Source organism: Equus caballus, chromosome 24 (assembly GCF_041296265.1).
Source record: "Equus caballus isolate H_3958 breed thoroughbred chromosome 24, TB-T2T, whole genome shotgun sequence".
NCBI classification, from domain to species: domain Eukaryota; kingdom Metazoa; phylum Chordata; class Mammalia; order Perissodactyla; family Equidae; genus Equus; species Equus caballus.
The window spans coordinates 26,852,731-26,871,200 of record NC_091707.1 but is presented as its reverse complement, the minus strand read 5'-3'; the positions used below and the strand labels follow the sequence as shown (position 1 = coordinate 26,871,200).

General features: G+C 43.2%; 1 protein-coding gene across 2 annotated transcripts; it reads left to right on the top strand.

Annotated features, from left to right (window-relative positions):
* The first annotated feature begins 263 nt into the window (after window positions 1-263).
* On the top strand, window positions 264-17,655 carry RDH11 (retinol dehydrogenase 11). 2 transcript variants are annotated; one of them, XM_014735661.3, is made up of 7 exons: window positions 264-390; window positions 3,664-3,782; window positions 4,130-4,285; window positions 5,717-5,821; window positions 6,432-6,641; window positions 9,837-10,026; window positions 15,778-17,655. In XM_014735661.3, the coding sequence occupies exons 1-7, from the start codon at window positions 386-388 to the stop codon at window positions 15,878-15,880; spliced, it is 888 nt and encodes a 295-aa protein (XP_014591147.1). In that variant the 5' UTR covers window positions 264-385; the 3' UTR covers window positions 15,881-17,655. The 2 variants fall into 2 exon arrangements, with proteins under 2 accessions (XP_014591147.1, XP_001494622.5); XM_001494572.6 differs by having other exon boundaries at window positions 300-840.
* The last annotated feature ends 815 nt before the right edge of the window (window positions 17,656-18,470 follow it).

The window sequence follows — 18,470 nt, the reverse complement described above, 5'->3', positions numbered from 1 at the left end:
GTGCCCTTGATTCAAGACAGGATTAAATACTTTCACGAGTAGGCAAAACCAACTGTGCTAATCTGAGAAATTCATTGCTACCTTGGGAGTTTAACTCACCTAAGTCATCAAGAAAACTATATTCTATTTTCAATTAACACTCAAACACCAGGAAAATTATGATAGTCACCATTGTAATTCAAAATAGACACAATAAAGTGAGAGAATCACTGGGAATGGCTTCAGGGACTGACCACTTCCGCTAGATTGGAGGACGGAATTCCGAAAGAGGAAAGATTCCCACCTCACCCTCCCTTACCAACTGTCAGACTCCAACCGCTCCTCTCCTGTGTAATTGGCCTTCGAACATTTTCCAGACGCCAGTATTTGATCTCCAGGAGAAACAATGCGGTAACTCCCTAACCACGATTGGGGAAAACTGAACCAGGGTCTGGACTTGATACGGGGAGATAGCGGACAGGGGAGCTGTCACCAGAACCCTGGTGGCCAGAAGGGCTGTGGGAGAGCTGATTGGATGATCCCAAAGGCCCTAGACCCCAGAGAGTGTGGGATCTGTTGCGTGTCTGGTGCATGGTTCAGCTTCTCTCGGGGCCTGGCAACAGCGCGCTCCCTGCCTGGTAGCTCTCGCAGGGCTTTGGACTACATTTCCCACACGGCTTTGCTCCAGGCAGCCGTCCTTTACTACGGCGTGTCTGGGCGCAAAAGCCCCAGTCGGTCAGCACCGCTGGGGCGTCTCGCTCTGCTCTTGCAGCTGTACCTGTCGCCTGGCGAGATGATTGGGGTCCTGCTCCTGCTCTTCTTTCTCCCCCTTCTCCTCTACATCGCTGCACCCCAAATCAGGTCTGTGCTAATGTATTGCCTTCTCTTGAGAAGTATTCGGGGGAGACATTAATCCTCCCCGAAGCTCTGTTCTTCAAAAGAAGGAAAAGGAAAACTCCCTGGAGGGCTCCAAGTAGGCGGAGACTTGGGAGTTCGGTTGGTCGGCGTAGGTCCAGATGCCCTGGATGGGGAGAGGGCGAGACCGGGAGACCCCAGGTCTGGGAAGGGGCCGCAGTCCGGGGCACCGTGCTTTGTTTCTTGTGGCCCCTTTCTTCGTCTAAGCTGCCCTTGCTTCCGCCTCCAGGGAACCCCGATTGCAGGATACCTCAAGTGCTTAAGTTTACAGCTTTGGGGGTTTCGACTGTAAAATGGGATGTGGCCCTCAAGACAGTTTTCCCCTTAGCTCCCGCGCCTTGAGCCAGCCCTATCTAGCTTCTTGCTTCTATCCTTTAAAGCACAATGGAGCGATTTGAAGTTTTGATTCTGACACTGCCCCTCGATGGGAATCGTGACATCTGCATCCCCATTGCTCACTCTCTTGTTGCTATTAGATTCGCTCATTCTCAGCGAAGATGTTGCAAAGGAGAGCAATGGAACGGTTTCATCAGGAGCCTTATCCAGCTTCGGAGCAGGAGTATCTGGGAAATCTGTCATGGGGTTTGAGGGTGGGGCGAAGAGGTTGGGAGTAGTGGTCTCTTGACCAGGTGACACACCAGCCAATGGCTGGCTGAGTGCCCAGGCAATCAGCGGCCAGTTGTATAACAGGCAGCCTGCTGATTGGTTCTGGCTAAGTCACCAGTAGTGACGGTGGACCAGTGGCTGAAGAGACACACTCCTTCCTCTGGGTGGAGGAGGTGAGGAGGTCGGGGGTGGGGACACGAGGTTGAAGGCACGCTAGATCACACTCTGCAATTTGTTACCATATTCACTGCTTCTTTTCTCCTACCCCACCTCCCTCATGCCCCTCTTCCAGTTGTATTTTTCCTCCCCTCTGAAAACCCAGTGCTCCCACCTCTAGGCCAACATGGGTATTCATATTCAAATGAAAACACTGCCTTTTATCACTTTCCACCACAAGATTCTCTTTTTTTTTTTTAAGATTTCATTTTTTTTCCTTTTTCTCCCCAAAGCCCCCCGGTACATAGTTCTATATTCTTCATTGTGGGTAAGATTCTCTTATCCACATAGAATCTCAATGAAAAGTTGAACCTGAACTGAAAATAGTGCTCATACCTCAGCAAGATTTTTCTGAGGAAGATTATACTCCAAGGGTCATATCCTCAACCACATAGTTAGGTCATGGGGGCTAGGCCAGAGCTGCAGTTTCCTAGTTGATGGTCTCTTTCATTTCTGCTGGTGAAGAAGAAAGAGCTGAGCAGAGGTTCTGATGTGTTGTTGCTCCTGGAGCTAAAGCTGAAGGGATGTGGGAAACTGAGCAGGGTGGCGTGTTCTCTGAGGAGAAAGATAGCGGTTGGTGGGCACCAGGAGTTAGCTTGCTTCGTTATTGGCCTGTTTGCACTAAGCAAGTAGCTGTAGTGGCTAGGAGTGTGTATCTTGCAATTCCAAGTTCAATGAAAAAGGCAGAAATGTCCTTTAAAAGTGCATCCCTGGTTAACAGATTCTTTTAAATTGGTTCCCAAGATTTGCAGGGAAAAGAACAATCTGAGGCCGGCTAATACCTGTTTGTGTATTCATTCCTTTGGAAAAGCAGGATCATACAGTGCTTAGGAGCAAGGACTCTAATTAATTAAGCCAGGACTTGCATCTCAGCTCCCTTTGTACTTATTCACGTCTTTTCTTTGTTATTGGACCAGGGTGGGTTTTGCCCCTTGCCCAGAAAGCCAATCACCGAAAGGACGAGACTGCAGCAGAGAGAGGGTTTTAATCACAAGGCAGCCAAGTGAGGAAGCGGGATAACAAGTTTCAAATCTGCCTCCTCGAAAATGGGGACTCAGGGATATTTATGGGGTCGGGGAGCAAGGTGGTGTTAGCATGATCTGAGGGTGGAGTTTTTAGCCTCTTGACATCACAAAGGTCACTTATTGGGCACCTTTGTGGGCCCAGTTGAGGGGTTGGTGGTCTCAACAGGCCTGAACTGGACAAGGGGATGCTAATTCCTGAAAAACATGTATTATCATGGGGACCTAGGTGCCAGGGAGATGTTATCTATGGGGTCCTGGTGGGAGTTGGATAGCATATTGCCTAAGCACCACAGTTAACAGTGGGCGGGTGAACAACTAAAAGCTATAATTAGTAATTGCAAAACAAATTTTAGTTACTAGCTACCTAATCATCAATGGCTAACTGTTTACCGGTTTCATCTTTGTCTTGTTTTTAGCTATGTGTGTGTGTGTGTGTGTTTTTCTGGGTTTTTTGTTCCAGGTTGACAAACTTTAATAATTTTAACTTTCCGTATTGGATTAACTGTTTATCAGGGCCATAAAGTGCCAGTTATGGACAGATTGACATAAGTAGACCAGCTCTTTCTTCTTCTAGGCTGAGTCTTGTGATTTCTTGAGCCTATGGAAGAGCTCAAGCTGAAGCCAGGAGCTTGGCTGATCAAATATTCATCCAGTTCTTGTGCTGCAGGGAGCAGCTCCAAGTGATTGTAGTAGAATCACTTTCGTCCCTAAGCAGGAGCAGAAAACTTTTGAGCAAGAAAACCTTGAACAAGCGCAGAAATTTTTTGTTTTCTTTCCTCCAACTTTCCTTAAATCTTTAAAAGGACGGCAGGAGAAGGAACCAAAGCAGACCTCAGCCTTGGGGTCTAAAGACAGCAGGGCTTGCGGGAACTTCTGCTGAGACAAAGAGAACGAAGAACTGATGCACTTTCCTTGTCTGCAGGAAAATGCTGTCCAGTGGGGTGTGTACATCAACCGTCCAGCTTCTTGGGAAGGTAGCTGTGGTCACTGGAGCCAACACAGGCATTGGGAAGGAGACAGCCAAAGAGCTGGCTCAAAGAGGCAAGTTAATGTGTTTCTGATTCCCTCCTGCCATTGTCATTTTACCCCTCACAATGATGACCGTTCTCATTATTTCTTCCCAGTCTTGGAATTCAAGAACATTCCAATGCCCCATTGATTTGCTGGTCTGAACCTAGTACAATGCTCAACATATAATAGACACTTAATGAATATTATTGGTTTATTTTTCTTTCCTGATTTGCTCATCAGATACCTTTGTTTTGAAGTAGGGGTAAAATTCCTTTTTTAAAAAAAACCATAGAAAATAACATTCAACATCAATACTAGCCTGTAATTTCCACTCAAAAACAGCTGAAAGTTTCTCTCTTTTATATGTTGGTTGACAGGAGCCCGCGTATATTTAGCTTGCCGGGATGTACAGAAAGGGGAATTGGTGGCCAGAGAGATCCAGACCGTGACAGGGAACCAAGAGGTGTTGGTGAAGAAACTGGACTTGGCTGATACTAAATCTATTCGAGCCTTTGCTAAGGGCTTCCTAGCAGGTAAGTGTAGAACCAGAGACTCTGTTGAAGGTCTTGCAATCAACATGGCAGGCTTACCTAAAGGGAGAAGATCCCGCTCCCTCTCTAATACATAGAAATGCTAGACAAAATATAACCAAAAACTTCTGATTCATAGCTGAACTCATTAGTAAAAAAGGGAAGTCTTCAAGAGGCAGAAACAAAAAGTGAATTCAAAAACTCATAGCAGCGCGCTGTCCCCCTGGCTGAGTGGGTAAGTCTGTGCGCTCCTCTTCAGTGGCCCAGGGTTTCACTGGTTCGGATCCTGGGCATGGACATGGCACTGCTCATCAGGCCACGCTGAGGCAGTGTCCTACATAGCACAACCAGAGGCACTCACAACTAGAATATACAACTATGTACTGGGGGGGCTTTGGGGAGAAGAAGAAAAAAAAAGATTGGCAACAGATGTTAGCTCAGGTGCCAATCTTTAAAAAAAGAAAATTCTAAAATAAAAAAAAAACTCATAGCATGTAGGAACTAAAGCCAGAAATCTCACAAGAATATCAGAACTCAATGTAGGCTTTAGAGTCTGGAGTCTAAATACCCTACAGGGATAGGAGGTGAGGCCTCTGGCCCTTGAGAGCTGGGAGCTGTGTCTGAGCCTTCACATAAGGTTGGGATTCATAAAAGACCATCTGGTCCGGGGTACAGGGGCTTAAAAAGACTCAGGCCACCAGCACAGGGACATGACAAAGAAGCTTACCGTCTCCTTAGGACATGGATGGATCATCTGCAAGAAATTAGAACCTCAAGCTGGCATTGTCTATGGAAGGAATTCATTTCCACCACCAAATCATGCAAGAATCTTGAGCTGAGAAATTAAGATAAACCCCTATAGTATCACATGGGAAGCAAAGCCAAGAGCACTGTAGGCATATCCCCTCATAACCCAGGGATCTAGGCCTCCCCAGGAAAACGGCTTCCACTGGTATGAGCCTATAGTCAGAAATTACAAACTACATGAGAAAATAAATGATGAGAGAAAGTTGGCAGATGCAACAAAGAGGTGAAACCAGTATTTCTTTTTGGGCCTGACTCCCAGTGGCAGAGGGACATAGAGAACATCCTTTTTTCTCTTGCTTTGGAAGCTTCCCATTCAGCTTGGGAAATCTTTCTGTTAGGAGAGGTGAATGGAACACTCCCCAGGAGCAGAGAGTGAGTAGCTCCTGAGTTGGAAAGGTTGGAAAGGCCATTTGTTAGTATAAGATGGAATTTTGCCCTGTTGTAAAAGTATGTAGGATTCAATTAAAATCTTACAATGAAAAATAATACAAAATCAGCACAAAGGGAAACTGGAGGAAAGATTCAAGTCCTACATACCCATTTTCAAAGCCTGGGCGTGGGGCAGATTTCTAAGCTGTAACAGCAGTGGCTGGCCACTCCCACACTCCCACCTCCTCTTCCCTGCAGAGGAAAAGCATCTCCACATTTTGATCAACAACGCGGGAGTGATGATGTGTCCCTACTCCAAGACAGCGGATGGCTTTGAGATGCACATGGGAGTCAACCACTTAGGTAAGAAATCTGGTCTCATCATGGAGCTAGAGGGAACCTAAGTTCTCCTTGGACAACTTAGGGATCAGATTGAGTCTTCTTTGTCGTGTGATTGGACCTCTAGGCCGTAACAGACCTTAAGTAAATAATAAATAGTATGGTCCTGCCTGAAAGCTGGGGAATAAACCTGAAGCCCACTTGAGGTTCCACCCACTTTGTAATCTGTGCTCCAGATTCAAGTTGTGTTTTTAGATTCAATTTACCTTGGGGCATTTTTGAACAGCCTATTTGGATTGGGGGTTGTGTTGCTTTCTTTGTGGTGATCCTTGTGGCCAGCATGAGGTTAAGGCCACCTGCTCTTAAAGAGTGATATTAATCAAAGTTGGAATGAGATGGGTCTTCATATTCATATTCATGTAATCCAGACCCACTTCATAGAAAGATGTCTCATGTCTTTGGCTGTTCCTACTTCTCTCAACCCTCACTGAATTTGTTCTGTAGGTGATAACGAATTAATGAGGCAAAAAGCCTTATTCCTGAGTTCTCTGCCTCCCATAGCTGAGCCTGCTACGACTACTCCCTTCACCCTCGCACTGGTCCTGAACCCTGTTAATTCTAGCTTTTCTCCTAGGTCACTTCCTCCTGACCCTTCTGCTATTAGAGAAGCTGAAGGAATCCGCCCCATCAAGGATAGTGAATGTGTCTTCCTTTGCACATCACCTGGGCAGGATCCATTTCCATAACCTGCAAGGGGAGAAATTCTACAGTGCAGGTCTGGCCTATTGTCACAGCAAGTTAGCCAACATTCTCTTCACCCGCGAACTGGCCCGGAGGCTGAAAGGTAGGCTTGGAAGAAATGAGTATGGAGACATGAGTCAGTGGGAAGTAGCTGAAATCTACAGGAGTAGAGCCTCTCCCCTGGACAGGACCTTCTTCCATGATTATAATTGGGTATAGTTTTCGTAAGCAGCCCACAACTGCATGGTGGAGGTGGCTGGCCGGGGATAGGGGGATTCTGACTTTGAGTCTGAAGGCTTGGCTTTACCACCTAGTGGCTGTGGGACCTGCAACAAGTTACTTAACTTTTCAAGATTTATTTCCACATATGTAAAATGGGACTACTTCACAGGTTATTGTTGTGATTAATTCAGGCCTCATGAGTGAGTCAAGGGTTTCTACTCATAATGAGACTAGGTAGAAGGGAGGGACCTAAACTGGCACTAGATACAATTAGATAGAGTTAGATACAACAGGTGCTGGGACTGTGGAGGCGGGTCTCCCTACTAACAGATGGTCAAATAGAAGGAAATGTATGCCTGAGGAGGGGAGTCTCCAGTCACAATTAAACAGAGGTTCTTAGCACCGTCTACTCTGGAATTCCAATAAAGACAAAGGAAATCCAAAGTGGACAATTGGAGTTGCTTAGGAGTTGAGGCAGGCAGAATTCAGGCTCAAGGAATCAGACATGGGAACCCCATTTTGGAACAGAATCGTCAAACCACATGGACAGCTGTGAGACGGGGAAGAAGGAAGCTGGTGGTCAGCTCAGTTCATATGCCCAGTCTATTCCCAAGGCTTGACATCCTTTATCAGCTCAGGATGGATCAGGGCAACTGGATGGTGAAAACTATCGTAAAGGTTCGTCAGGAAGCTAGGGGGGCCTGGAGGTGGAGAGATGGGCCCGGCTGTGAGGCTTGGATAAAACCAGAGGATACACAAGTGAGAAAGCCTGATAGATCTGAGGATTAGGTGAGAAACAGCTATGGTGCAATGAAGGAATCCTGGGCATGGCAGAAAAGTCATTCATTCAACAGACGTGTATTCAGTGCTGTTCTATGCCCTGGGTTAGGGTCCTGGGGGTGGAGTGGTTACAAGACAGTCTGTTCCTTGATTTGGTTTACATCCAGTGGAGGAGAGAGACAATTAACAAGTACTTATGCAACTTTCACGTGTAAAGTCAGTCTAGTAATACATGAATAATTCTCATTGTAAAAAGTTCAAACAATGTGCAAGTGTATAGAGTTAAAGGTGAAAAACTCCCTTCACTTTTTCCCATCTCTCTACCTCCTACTGTTCGCCCCTCAAGAAACCACCATCAACAACTCAATATGCACCTTTCCAATCCTTTTCTTATGCATTTACATGTGTATATATCTTACATAAGGAACTGGAATTCCAACACAATATGCTGGAGATCTTTCAATGTAGTGCATAGAGATTCACCCCATTCCTTTTGTTGGCTGCATTGTATTTCATTGTATGGATGTGCCTTACTGTACTTATCCAACTCCTTAACAACATCTAGATTGTTTCCTTTTTGTTGTTGTTGTTTAATTATAATTGTGATAAACGCTAGAAAGGGGACGTACCGGGACCTATAATGGATTTGAGGGGGGACCTTATTCAGTCTGAGGGATCAGGGAAGACTTTTCTGAGAAAGTGAGTTGCAAGCTAAGCCCTTGCAGGATGACAGAAATTAAACAGGTTGCAGTGTGGTTTGGGTGAGGCAGCTGAAGGGCTGACGAACAGTCTAGGCAGAAAGAAGAGAACGCACGAAGGTCTGGGTTTGGTTTGAGAAACTGAAAGAAGGCTGTTATGGTTAGCATGTAGAAAGTAAGAGGACTTGAGGGCTGAGCTGAGACCGGCAGGGTAGACGCAAAATCCTTAAAGGCCACAGTAAGGATTTTAGTGCTTAGTCTAAGAGCAACAGAAAACCTTGAAAATGAAGGCCTTTTTAAAATGGGAGCAGGAGTGGATGCAGCAGTGATTTCTGTAGTCAAGGTGAGAAATGAGGGTAGCTTGGACTAGGGTGGTGGAGATGGAGGATAGTGGACATTCCTGTGGGGTATTTAGGATGGGAAAACCACAGGCTTTGTCAACTGAATATGCATGGTGAGGTGGGGGATCTTTAAGAACTGCTCCCATGTGCCTGCCTGGTTGGGAGTGTAGGAAACACTGCAAGAACCAGGTTTGGCCTTAAAAGTGTGAAGCCAGATTTGGACCTCTGAGTCTGCATTACTATGGGTCATTTAGAGTAGATGTCAAGTTAAAAATAATACAAGTCCACAGTCCTTTTTCTGCAATTGTGAAATCCAGAAAGGCCTGAAAATTCCATTTTCTCATAAGCTTGACACCAAAACTGATTTGGCAGCAAAACCTCACCTGTACTAGGGAGAGTAGGTAATAGACAGTATATGCATATGTATCATTTTACCATTATAAAATCAGAAAAAACTTTGGAAACATTTCTGGCCCCAAGGTTTCCAGTAAAGAATTGGGGACCTGAAATAGTACATGCGTTAAGAGTCATTTAGCACTCCCCATGCAACAGACACTATTCTAAGCTCTTTTACATATGAACTCATTTAATCCTCAGAAAAACCCTGTGAGGTGGAGGTATTATGATTATGCCCATTTTACAGATGAAGAAGCAGTCACAACATAAGGAGCTTGTCCAAGTTCACACAGCTAATGAGTGGTAGAGCTGGGATTTGAAACTGGGCAGTCTGACGACAAAGTCCATGCCCTTCACCACATTATACTGCCTCTCATACTCAGCCAAGAGTTCAAAGGAGTGGTTTGGACCATAGATAAAAATGTGAATGCTATAAAGTTATAGAGAGGGAATTTAGTGAGCCATGAGAACTCCAGTGTTTAAAGTTTGGGTAGAAGATGGTGAATTGGTCCAGGAGACTGAGAGGAATCATCCAGAAAGGTTAGGAAAACCAGAAAAGATGTGGGGTCATGGAAGCCAATGAAAAGGCAGCTTTAAGAAGAGAGTGGTCAAAATGTCACTTGCTGCTGAGAGATCTGGCTCTTGCCTTCAGGTTCTGGCTCTGCTGCTCCCTAACAGTTAATAGCCTCTCTGAACCTTAATCTGTGAAATGGAAGTATGAATTACTGTGAAGAGTGCTTGTGATACGACCGTGGGAAGGGAGTCCACGTGGGGTCAAGTGTTTATTCACGCCTCTGCTGTCTTCGACCTTTCGGCAACATCACGTCCTGTCTTCCCCTCTCTATATGGCACTCCCATCAGGCTCCAGCGTTACGACGTATTCTGTACACCCCGGCACAGTCAACTCTGAATTGGTTCGGCACTCGTCTGTCATGAGGTGGATGTGGCGGCTTTTCTCCTTCTTCATCAAGACCCCTCAGCAGGGAGCCCAGACCAGCCTGTACTGTGCTTTAACGGAAGGTCTTGAGAGTCTAAGTGGGAATCATTTCAGGTATGAATGTGTCTGCTTTTGAAGATGGAATTTTATTGCCCGAAGAAAGCAATTTGGATTTGTCTGGTGCAGGGTACCCTTATGGAAAAGTACATTGTGCAGCATAGCTTTTGTCTTTTGACTCTAGGGTTTTTACCTTTTGAGAGGGGAATCTGGCCCATTCGCTTTTTTTGGTGGTAACTGCTAGATTTTATTAATGCCATCTTTTATAATCATGATCATGCTTTCTAGTTGTTTCTTTTCTTCCTACATTTTTTTACGTTAGTCCAGTTTTCTTTCTTCCTTTTTGGACTCCTAGTTTTATTTTTTTATATTCAAAAGAATTTGAATCTGTATTTGTCTATTGTCTTTAGGACTGATGTAGCATCGATAGACTCCCTTCTTGAATAAATGAAGACTTTTAAAACTCCTTATTATAGAGAGGTCTGAATATACACGAGTAGACAAAATAGCATGTTGAATCCCCATATACCCATAATCCAGCCTCAACAACCATTAACTCATGCCAGTCTTGCCTCTCCCCCATCTACTACCCTTTCCTGTTCCATATTATTTTGAAGCAAATCCAAGATATTCACATAAGATCAAAATTTTAACATGTTTTTACCTCCACCTTCAAGATTTTGTGGAAATAACCTGAAATTTTAGAGAAAGAGCTGTAAATGAATTAAGATTGGAATGAAAGGTAGATGGTCAGATCATGAAAGGCTATAATGCCAGACTTAGAGAGGAGCCACAGAAGTTCTTTCGACAGAGAGAGACATAGTCTGGTCTGTGCTTTAGAACAACATCCCTGGTGACTTTGTCTAATGAATGCACCCCAAGTGAGAGATCGTGAGTTCCTGATTTAGGATAATGACAACTGGAATGAAAAGAATGGTTAAGTGAGAGAGGCCCTGAAGAGGCAGAATTTTTACCACTTGATGACCAGTTGAGTGAGGGAATTGGGGAGGATTTCTTTTTTTTTAAGATTTTATTTTTTTTCCTTTTTCTCCCCAAAGCCCCCAGGTACATAGTTGTACATTCTTAGCTGTGGGTCCCTCCAGTTGTGGCATGTGGGACGCCACCTCAGCGTGGCTCGATGAGCAGTGCCATGTCCGCGCCCAGGATTCGAACTGACGAAACACTGGGCCGCCTGCAGCGGAGCACGCGAACCTAACCACTCGGCCATGGGGCTGGCCCCGGGGAGGATTTGGTGACCTGGGTTCAAGCCTGAGTTACTGGGAGATTTATGGTGACATTAACTGAGACAGCAGACATGGAAAAATAACATGTATAACTTAGGATTCTTTGATTCCAAAGCAGCAGAAACGGACTCTGGCTAACTTAAGCAAGAAGGAAATTTATTAAAATATGGGGGTACTCTTAGGTCCAAAGGGAAGACTGAAGAGCCGGGCTTAGAACAGTCAAAGTGGCCAGTCAGCTGGCTGGGGCACTGCTGCTGGAGTGTGTGAACCCAGCTATCTTCAGTCTGTTTTGTTGCTCACCATCCACTCTCCAGGGAAGATGCATTGGACTTCCTTCCTCCCCATGATCCCCACCTTCCATCCCCTCACCCCTACGCCCTTGGCTAGCGGAGGACAGGCAGACACTTGGTTAACGGGCTCTTCAAACTGTATCCAAAGAGAAGAGGTAATTCCACAGCAAGAAATCAGGTTGCTATTGCCAAAAGAATGTGGAATGGATGTTCAACCAAAGAGTAACGTTGCCTACTGTGTAATAAACTTGGCTCTGTACATGTTGAGTGTGTCAGCCATAAGACATGTGAGTAGAAATGTGTAGGACACCATTGGAAATGTGGGTCTGAAGTGCAAGAAGAGAGATTATTTAGTTTTGTATACTGGAAGGATTTTCCAAGAGTGACTGGATTCTTCTGCCTTGGAGATTTTAGAAAAGAAATAACCTTTTTTGGTTTTGATTGAGTGGTTTAAAGAAAGTCAGCCTCAAAACTGTGATTATGAATTGACTTTTGAAGAGGCTTTCCAGTGCCATGGATTCTTAATTTTAAGCATTTTGATGATCCAATAGCAGCCATGTAGACCACTATCAAGAAATTAACACATAGGGCTGGCCCAGTGGTGCAGCGCTTAAGTTCGCACGTTCCGCTTTGGCAGCCCGGAGTTCGCCAGTTCAGATCCTGGGTGTGGACATGGCACCGCTTGGCAAGCCATGCTGTGGTAGGCGTCCCACCTATAAAGTAGAGGAAGATGGGCACGGATGTTAGCTCAGGGCCAGTCTTTCTCAGCAAAAAGAGGAGGATTGACAGTAATTAGATCAGGGCTCATCTTCCTCAAAAAAAAAGAAATTAACATAAAAGTCTGTCTTGATTGAAGCCTTAACACCTTTGTGCTGGTTGTTCTTTCTGCCTGAAACCACTAATCTACTTTTTGTCTCTATGGATTTGCCTATACTGGACATTTCATATAAATGGAATCATATATTTGGCCTTCTGTGACTGGTGTCTTTCACTTAGCACAATGTCTTGAAGGTTCATCCTTCCCAAAGCATGTATCAGTACTTCATTCCTTTTTATTGTCGAATAATATCTCATTTTATAGGTATACTGCATTCATTTATTTATCCACTCATCAGTTGATAGGCATTTGGATTGTTTCCACTTTTTGGTTGTTTGAATACTGCTGCTCTGAACTTTCATGTACACATTTTGTATGGACGTTTCTCTTGGGTCTTGACATACCTATAAGTGGAATTCCACTGGACTATGGATCATATGTTAACTCTATGTTTAGCTGTTGAGGAAATACTGGACTGTTTTCCAAAGTGGCTACATCATTTTACATTGCTACAAGCAATGTATGAGGGCTTCAATTTCTCCACATCCTCGTTAACACTCATTATCATTTGTCCTTTGATTTTAGCTATCCTAGTAGGTATGCAGTAGTTCTAATTGTGATTTTCATTTGCATTTTCCTGCTAATGATGTTGAGCATCTTTTCATGTGCTTATTGTCCACTTGTATATCTTTGTTGGAGAAATATCTATTCAAATCCTTTGCCCATTTTTAAATTGGATTATTGTCTTTTTATTGTTCAGTGTAATACTTCTTTATATAGTCTAGATACAAGTCGCTGTCAGATATATGATTTGCAAATATTTTCTCCCATTCTGTGGGTTATCTTTTCACTTTTTTCATGGTGTCCTTTGAAGCACAAAAGTTTTTAATTTTGATGAAGTCTAATTGATCAGTTTTTTTCTTTTGTCACTTGTGCTTTTGGTGTCATATCTAAGAAACCATTGCCTAACCCAAGGTCACAAAGATTTATTGCTGTTTTCTTCTAACAGTTTTATAGTTTGAGCATTACTTTTAGGTCTATGATCCATTTTTGCTAAAGTATGACATAGGGGTCCAACTTCATTCTTTTGCATGTGGATATCCAATTGTCCCAGAACCCTTCGTTGAAAAGATTACTCTTTCACCCATCGAATTGTCTTGTATTAGTCCGCCTTGGGTTACCAGAACAGAATATCACAGTCTGGGTGGCATAAGTGACAGAAATTTATTTTCTTACAGTTCTGGAAGCTGGCAGTTTAAGATCGAGATGGCAGCTGGGTTGGTTTCTGGTGAGGCCTCTCTTCCTGTCTTGCAGACAGCTGCCTTCTTGCTGTGTCCTCACATGGCCTTTCCTCTGAGCATGAACACGAACACTCCTGGTGTCTCCTCTTCTTCTCATAGGGACTCTAGTCATATTGGATTAAGACTCTACCCTATGACCTCATTTAACCTGAAATACCTCCTTAAAGGCCCTATCTCCAAGTATGGTCACATTTAGGGTTAGGGCTTCAACATATGGATTTTGGGCGACACAGATAAGTCCATAATAGTTGCCTTATCAAAAATAAATTGACCATAAAGTTTAGGGTTTATTTCTGCACTTTTAAGTCTATTCCATTTATTTGTATGTCCATCCTTATGCCAGTACCACACTGTCTTGATTACTGTGTCTTTGCAGTAAGTTTTGAAGTTGGTCAGACAATCTTTTACCATACTGATTAATACTTACCAAAATCCCACTGAAAATATCAGCCCCGTGACTGTGCCAATGCCATAACCATACTTAAGAAGATTTTACTGTAATATTTGAATAATTTTTATAGCACGTCATAGCTTACAAGGCGCTTTCATGTCCATTGTGTCATTTGTTCCTCACCATAAACCTACCAAGAGTATAAGGCATAGTGCAATGGAGGCTGCAGAAGCTTACAGAGGCCAAATCATTTCCAGAGAGTTGTACAGAGTCTTTTGGTTCTCAGTGATGGTCTTTTCACTCAGAAATGGCAGGTTGTGCTGGTTGTGCTGGTGAGTTGCCTTAAATAGAAGTACTTAACTTACAAGGCTTGTTTTTTAAATGCAAAAATATCTTTAGGGCCGGCCCCGTGGCCGAGTGGTTAATAAGCTCATGCGCTCTGCTTCGGCGGCCTAGGGTTTCGCCCGTTTGGATCCTGGGCGTGGACATGGCATCACTCGTCAGGCCATGCTGAGGCAGCATCCCACATGCCACAACTAGAAGGACTCACAAATAAAATATACAACTATGTACTTGGGGGATTTGGGGAGAAAAAGCAGGGAAAAAAAAGAAGATTGGCAACAGTTGTTAGCTCAGGTGCCAATCTTTAAAAAAAAAAAATCTTTAAGTGGTTTTTCTAAAACTTTCATATGTTTAAGAACAGTTTGGAAAATTGATTGAAAATAGATTCCTGGGCCCCAACCCCAGAGATTCTGAATCAGCGGGTCTAGGGTAGAGCCTGAGAATTGGCATTTCTAACAAGTTCCCAGATGATGCTCCTGCTGCTGGTCCACAGCCCACACTTTGAGTAGCGCTGTCTTAATTGCCATAGTATTAAGAGTTTGCTTCACATGGTTATTTCAGACTTGTCAACTCTCCTTTTCACCTTCAGAATTTGCTTAGAATGTCTAGGAAGAAATTTTCTTAAAATAGTATACTTTTTAAAACTGCTTCTCACACGATTTCAAATATTGTGATCCATTTACTCAATCATTTTTTTTAAAAGCCCTTAATTGAATACCTGCTGTGTACCAAATGCAGACAGTACAAAAATGAGTGAAAGAATTATCCTTGAGAAAGTGTTCTGTGCAGCGCAGGGTTGGAATCCCTCTCCTGCATGTAATGGGGACTAAAAATAGAATTGCAGCAATGAAGAGAAGGTGCATGAAACACCTGGCACCTTGTCATTACCATTTCTTCTCTGCTATCATCTTTTCCTTCTTTCATTGTTTATGAAGCTGGCTGTATGTGTTATTTGAGTTTAAAAACAGTTATAGACCAGAAATAAGTAGTATTTTTTTAAACCACTCCAAGCGTCTGTGACCAATGTAAATAGCAGGATCTCAGCCGCATGACACTATACAAGGTCCCGTAGAATCGACCTCAGAGCCCTATTTAAACAAGATGGACATACACAGGAGTCAGGTGGGCACTGATATTACAGTTAAATCCATAGCTACAAAGGGGAATATAAAGACTAAGTGATAAGGATTATACATCAAACAAAGCACTCTGATCAGAGGTGGTCTAGTGAGATCTAGAAGGGTAATTACATTTTCTCTGGAGTAAAGATTGGAGAACAAAGAGATAGCACAAACACTGGCCCTGTGAAGCGCCTAAAGGACATGTCATCCCTGGGTTGTTTTTCTGTCATATTCCTTATCCCAGGTAGAGAGCAGACTCCATTCTTAACCCTGTGCATTAAGCCTCTCTCTTTCCCTTCCAGTGACTGCCATGTGGCATGGGTGTCTGCCAAGGCTCGTAATGAGACAATAGCAAGGCGGCTATGGGACGTCAGCTGTGACCTGCTGGGCATCCCTGTGGATTGACAGGTGGTGGCAGTTGGACCCAAGAGAAGCGTGCAGCAGACTACTCAGTACTCCTTGCCAAAATGATTCTCCTTCAGGATGGCCAAAACCTTGAGCACGAAGAGAGCAAACCTTGCAACCTTTGCTGCTTGATGTCTCATGAAAGCCCAGTGTACCCTGCCAGATTAATCTAAACTCCTGGCATTTGTCCAGATTTACTTTGCTCCTGTTACTGCCAGAGTTACTAGAGCTCTCACAGGATAAGCAGAACCTCATATGTCCTGCAAGCTCATATTTTCCTTCTGAAACCTACTACCTAGGAGAACCTAAGCTATGGCAGGGTTGCTTTATGGCAATTTAGACTAGTTTCTACCCTCTTTGTTCTCAATGTAGTTTCTCCTAACCAACCAACCCTCACTTCAAGAGAGTCACACTGCAGCCTCAGCTCCACTCCAGGAGTCACAGTGGCTTGGCTCAAGAGGAGGACTTGTCCCTCACCTCTTAAGAAAACCATCATGTTGCCAACATCTGGATTCTTTCAGGAAACTATTAATTGAATCTGGATTGTGGCATGGCTTTATCTCTGGCAACCTAAAGGCACTGCTGTTAACACACTCCCCTACCTAGACCACAGAAGAGCTACCTTTTCTAAGAAGTTTGTGGGGTTTAGGGGAAGGCAGCAATAAAAATCTATTTAAATTGTCATTTTCCTGCTGTTCCTCAGGCCAGCAAGGGGGTAACAAAAGGAGCAGTATGGGAAGATAGGCCACCTGACTTCAGTTACTGACCCCAGAGCCATGGAGGCCTCCTTTTCGTGCTGTAGTTTCTCTTAGGAAACCAGAAGAAGGAAAAGGCTATTTGTGATTGTCACCGAATATACCTTTGTATGTGTTCTTGTGTATTTATGCAGTTGGAGGTATTTTTACGAAATTCAAAACAGCCACAAGGGAACAGTATTAAACTGGACCCTAGTACAGGTAAATGATAGCAATGGAGCAAACCAGTGTTATCTAGTCTTTGATGCAAATGGGTAGAGCTGCAAAGGGAAGCAGACTCTGTATTTGTTGGTAACTAACCCACCAAGAAGCACATGGGTAGCAGAGAAGTCCAAAAAAGAGAAGAATCCTGGAAGGTAATGCATGCATTGAAAGGCCTAGTTAAAGATTAAAAAGAAAAAAACCCAGCTAAAGATGGTAATATCCAGCTATAGAAGAATTGAGGGTGAGCACTTGAGTTAGCAAGACTGACAAGGCACTGTCTTAACAAGCATCAGCCAACCAATGTGGCAGAAAAGAACCTCAACAAAAACAAAACCAAAAAACCCCAATTCTTTATTCAGCAAAATTATCTTAAGGACTAATATTGGTAATTGCAGCCAATTTACTAATCTTTCAGGGCATTTCTTTACATTATCTTGACAAGATTAAAACATCTATTTGCTAAAAATATACATTTTATTTGGAGAACTTTTATCAAAAGTAATGCTGCCAAAGAAGGTCTGAGGAATTAGTAATGTTCCCATCACTTGTTGGGGGCACGTTTTTCTAATAAGAGTTTGTGATTTTCTTGGACTGACAATTATATGTTCGCTTTGGTGGGGACAAGAGTTAAAGGACCGCAGTCTTTGCATATTTGTAAATCTTTTGTTGAACTTGTTTTGACCATTAAATGATATATTTAGAAATGGTTATTTTATGGAAAAATTGAAAAACTTTTGATAATAGTGCAGTAGGATAACTAAATATTTTACTTGATTTATATTGAACTGTCAATGACAAATAAACATTTTTTGATTATTTATAGTTTTTATTTACAAGAAAGAATTAAACGTAAGTTTAATTAGAGTCAACAGAAGACAATTAAATGAAAGTTTAACTATAGTCAAAAGAAGAAAACACCTTTCATTATCACAGTTACGCAGTCATTTCTCATTCTGAGGATAATTTGTCCCAGAGTGCAGCCACAGTACAGTCTCAATTCAAATGACATTAATTTCAGTTGTGTGGTAATTTGCTTATTCATTCATCCATTTTCTACTTATCTTTTATGACGCTTTGTAAAGATCACTTTTTCCATCCTAGGCTATTTCTTCTCTCTCCATTTTGTACCTGCCCCTTCTATAACACAATGCTATGGGACCTATCACAAAACTGCCATTAACAACCTCAGACTTTGCCATCTCTCTATGCTCAGTGAATATTAGAAGCTCAACAAAAGTTTGTTGAATCAATAGTCAGTGAACTCAGTCTAATAAAAATAAGGGTCCAGGAGATACGAATCACCGAATCATTTCTCCCTGAGCAGTCATATATCTTTTAATATATGTGGGCAGTGTTAAGTTTTAGGCTGCCTGCCAAGCAAACATTTCTAAACCGGTTCCATGGGCAAACCATGAAATCAGTAAAAATAGGAATTTCCTGCCACGCAACCATGAAAACTCATGGAGCGCAGGTAAGGACTTTCTAATTGTCCACACTTTACAACTTGTGGGAAAGAGACCTGATGAAGCCGGGTCCGCCTTTCTCACCACATTATAAATGACCTGGGTGCACAGTGCATCTTTTACTTACCCACATATGCCCAGATCCCTGCACAGTAACTACTCTGCACA

What these genes read in the sequence shown, in the direction of transcription:
- RDH11 (XM_001494572.6), top strand. Translation starts at nt 515, where the DNA reads ATGATCCCAAAGGCCCTAGACCCCAGAGAGTGTGGGATCTGTTGCGTG. An exon ending in TGCTAAGGGCTTCCTAGCAG is followed by an intron (nt 4,286 to 5,716) that starts GTAAGTGTAGAA and finishes TCTTCCCTGCAG; the next exon opens with AGGAAAAGCATCTCCACATT. An exon ending in ACTGGCCCGGAGGCTGAAAG is followed by an intron (nt 6,642 to 9,836) that starts GTAGGCTTGGAA and finishes CACTCCCATCAG; the next exon opens with GCTCCAGCGTTACGACGTAT.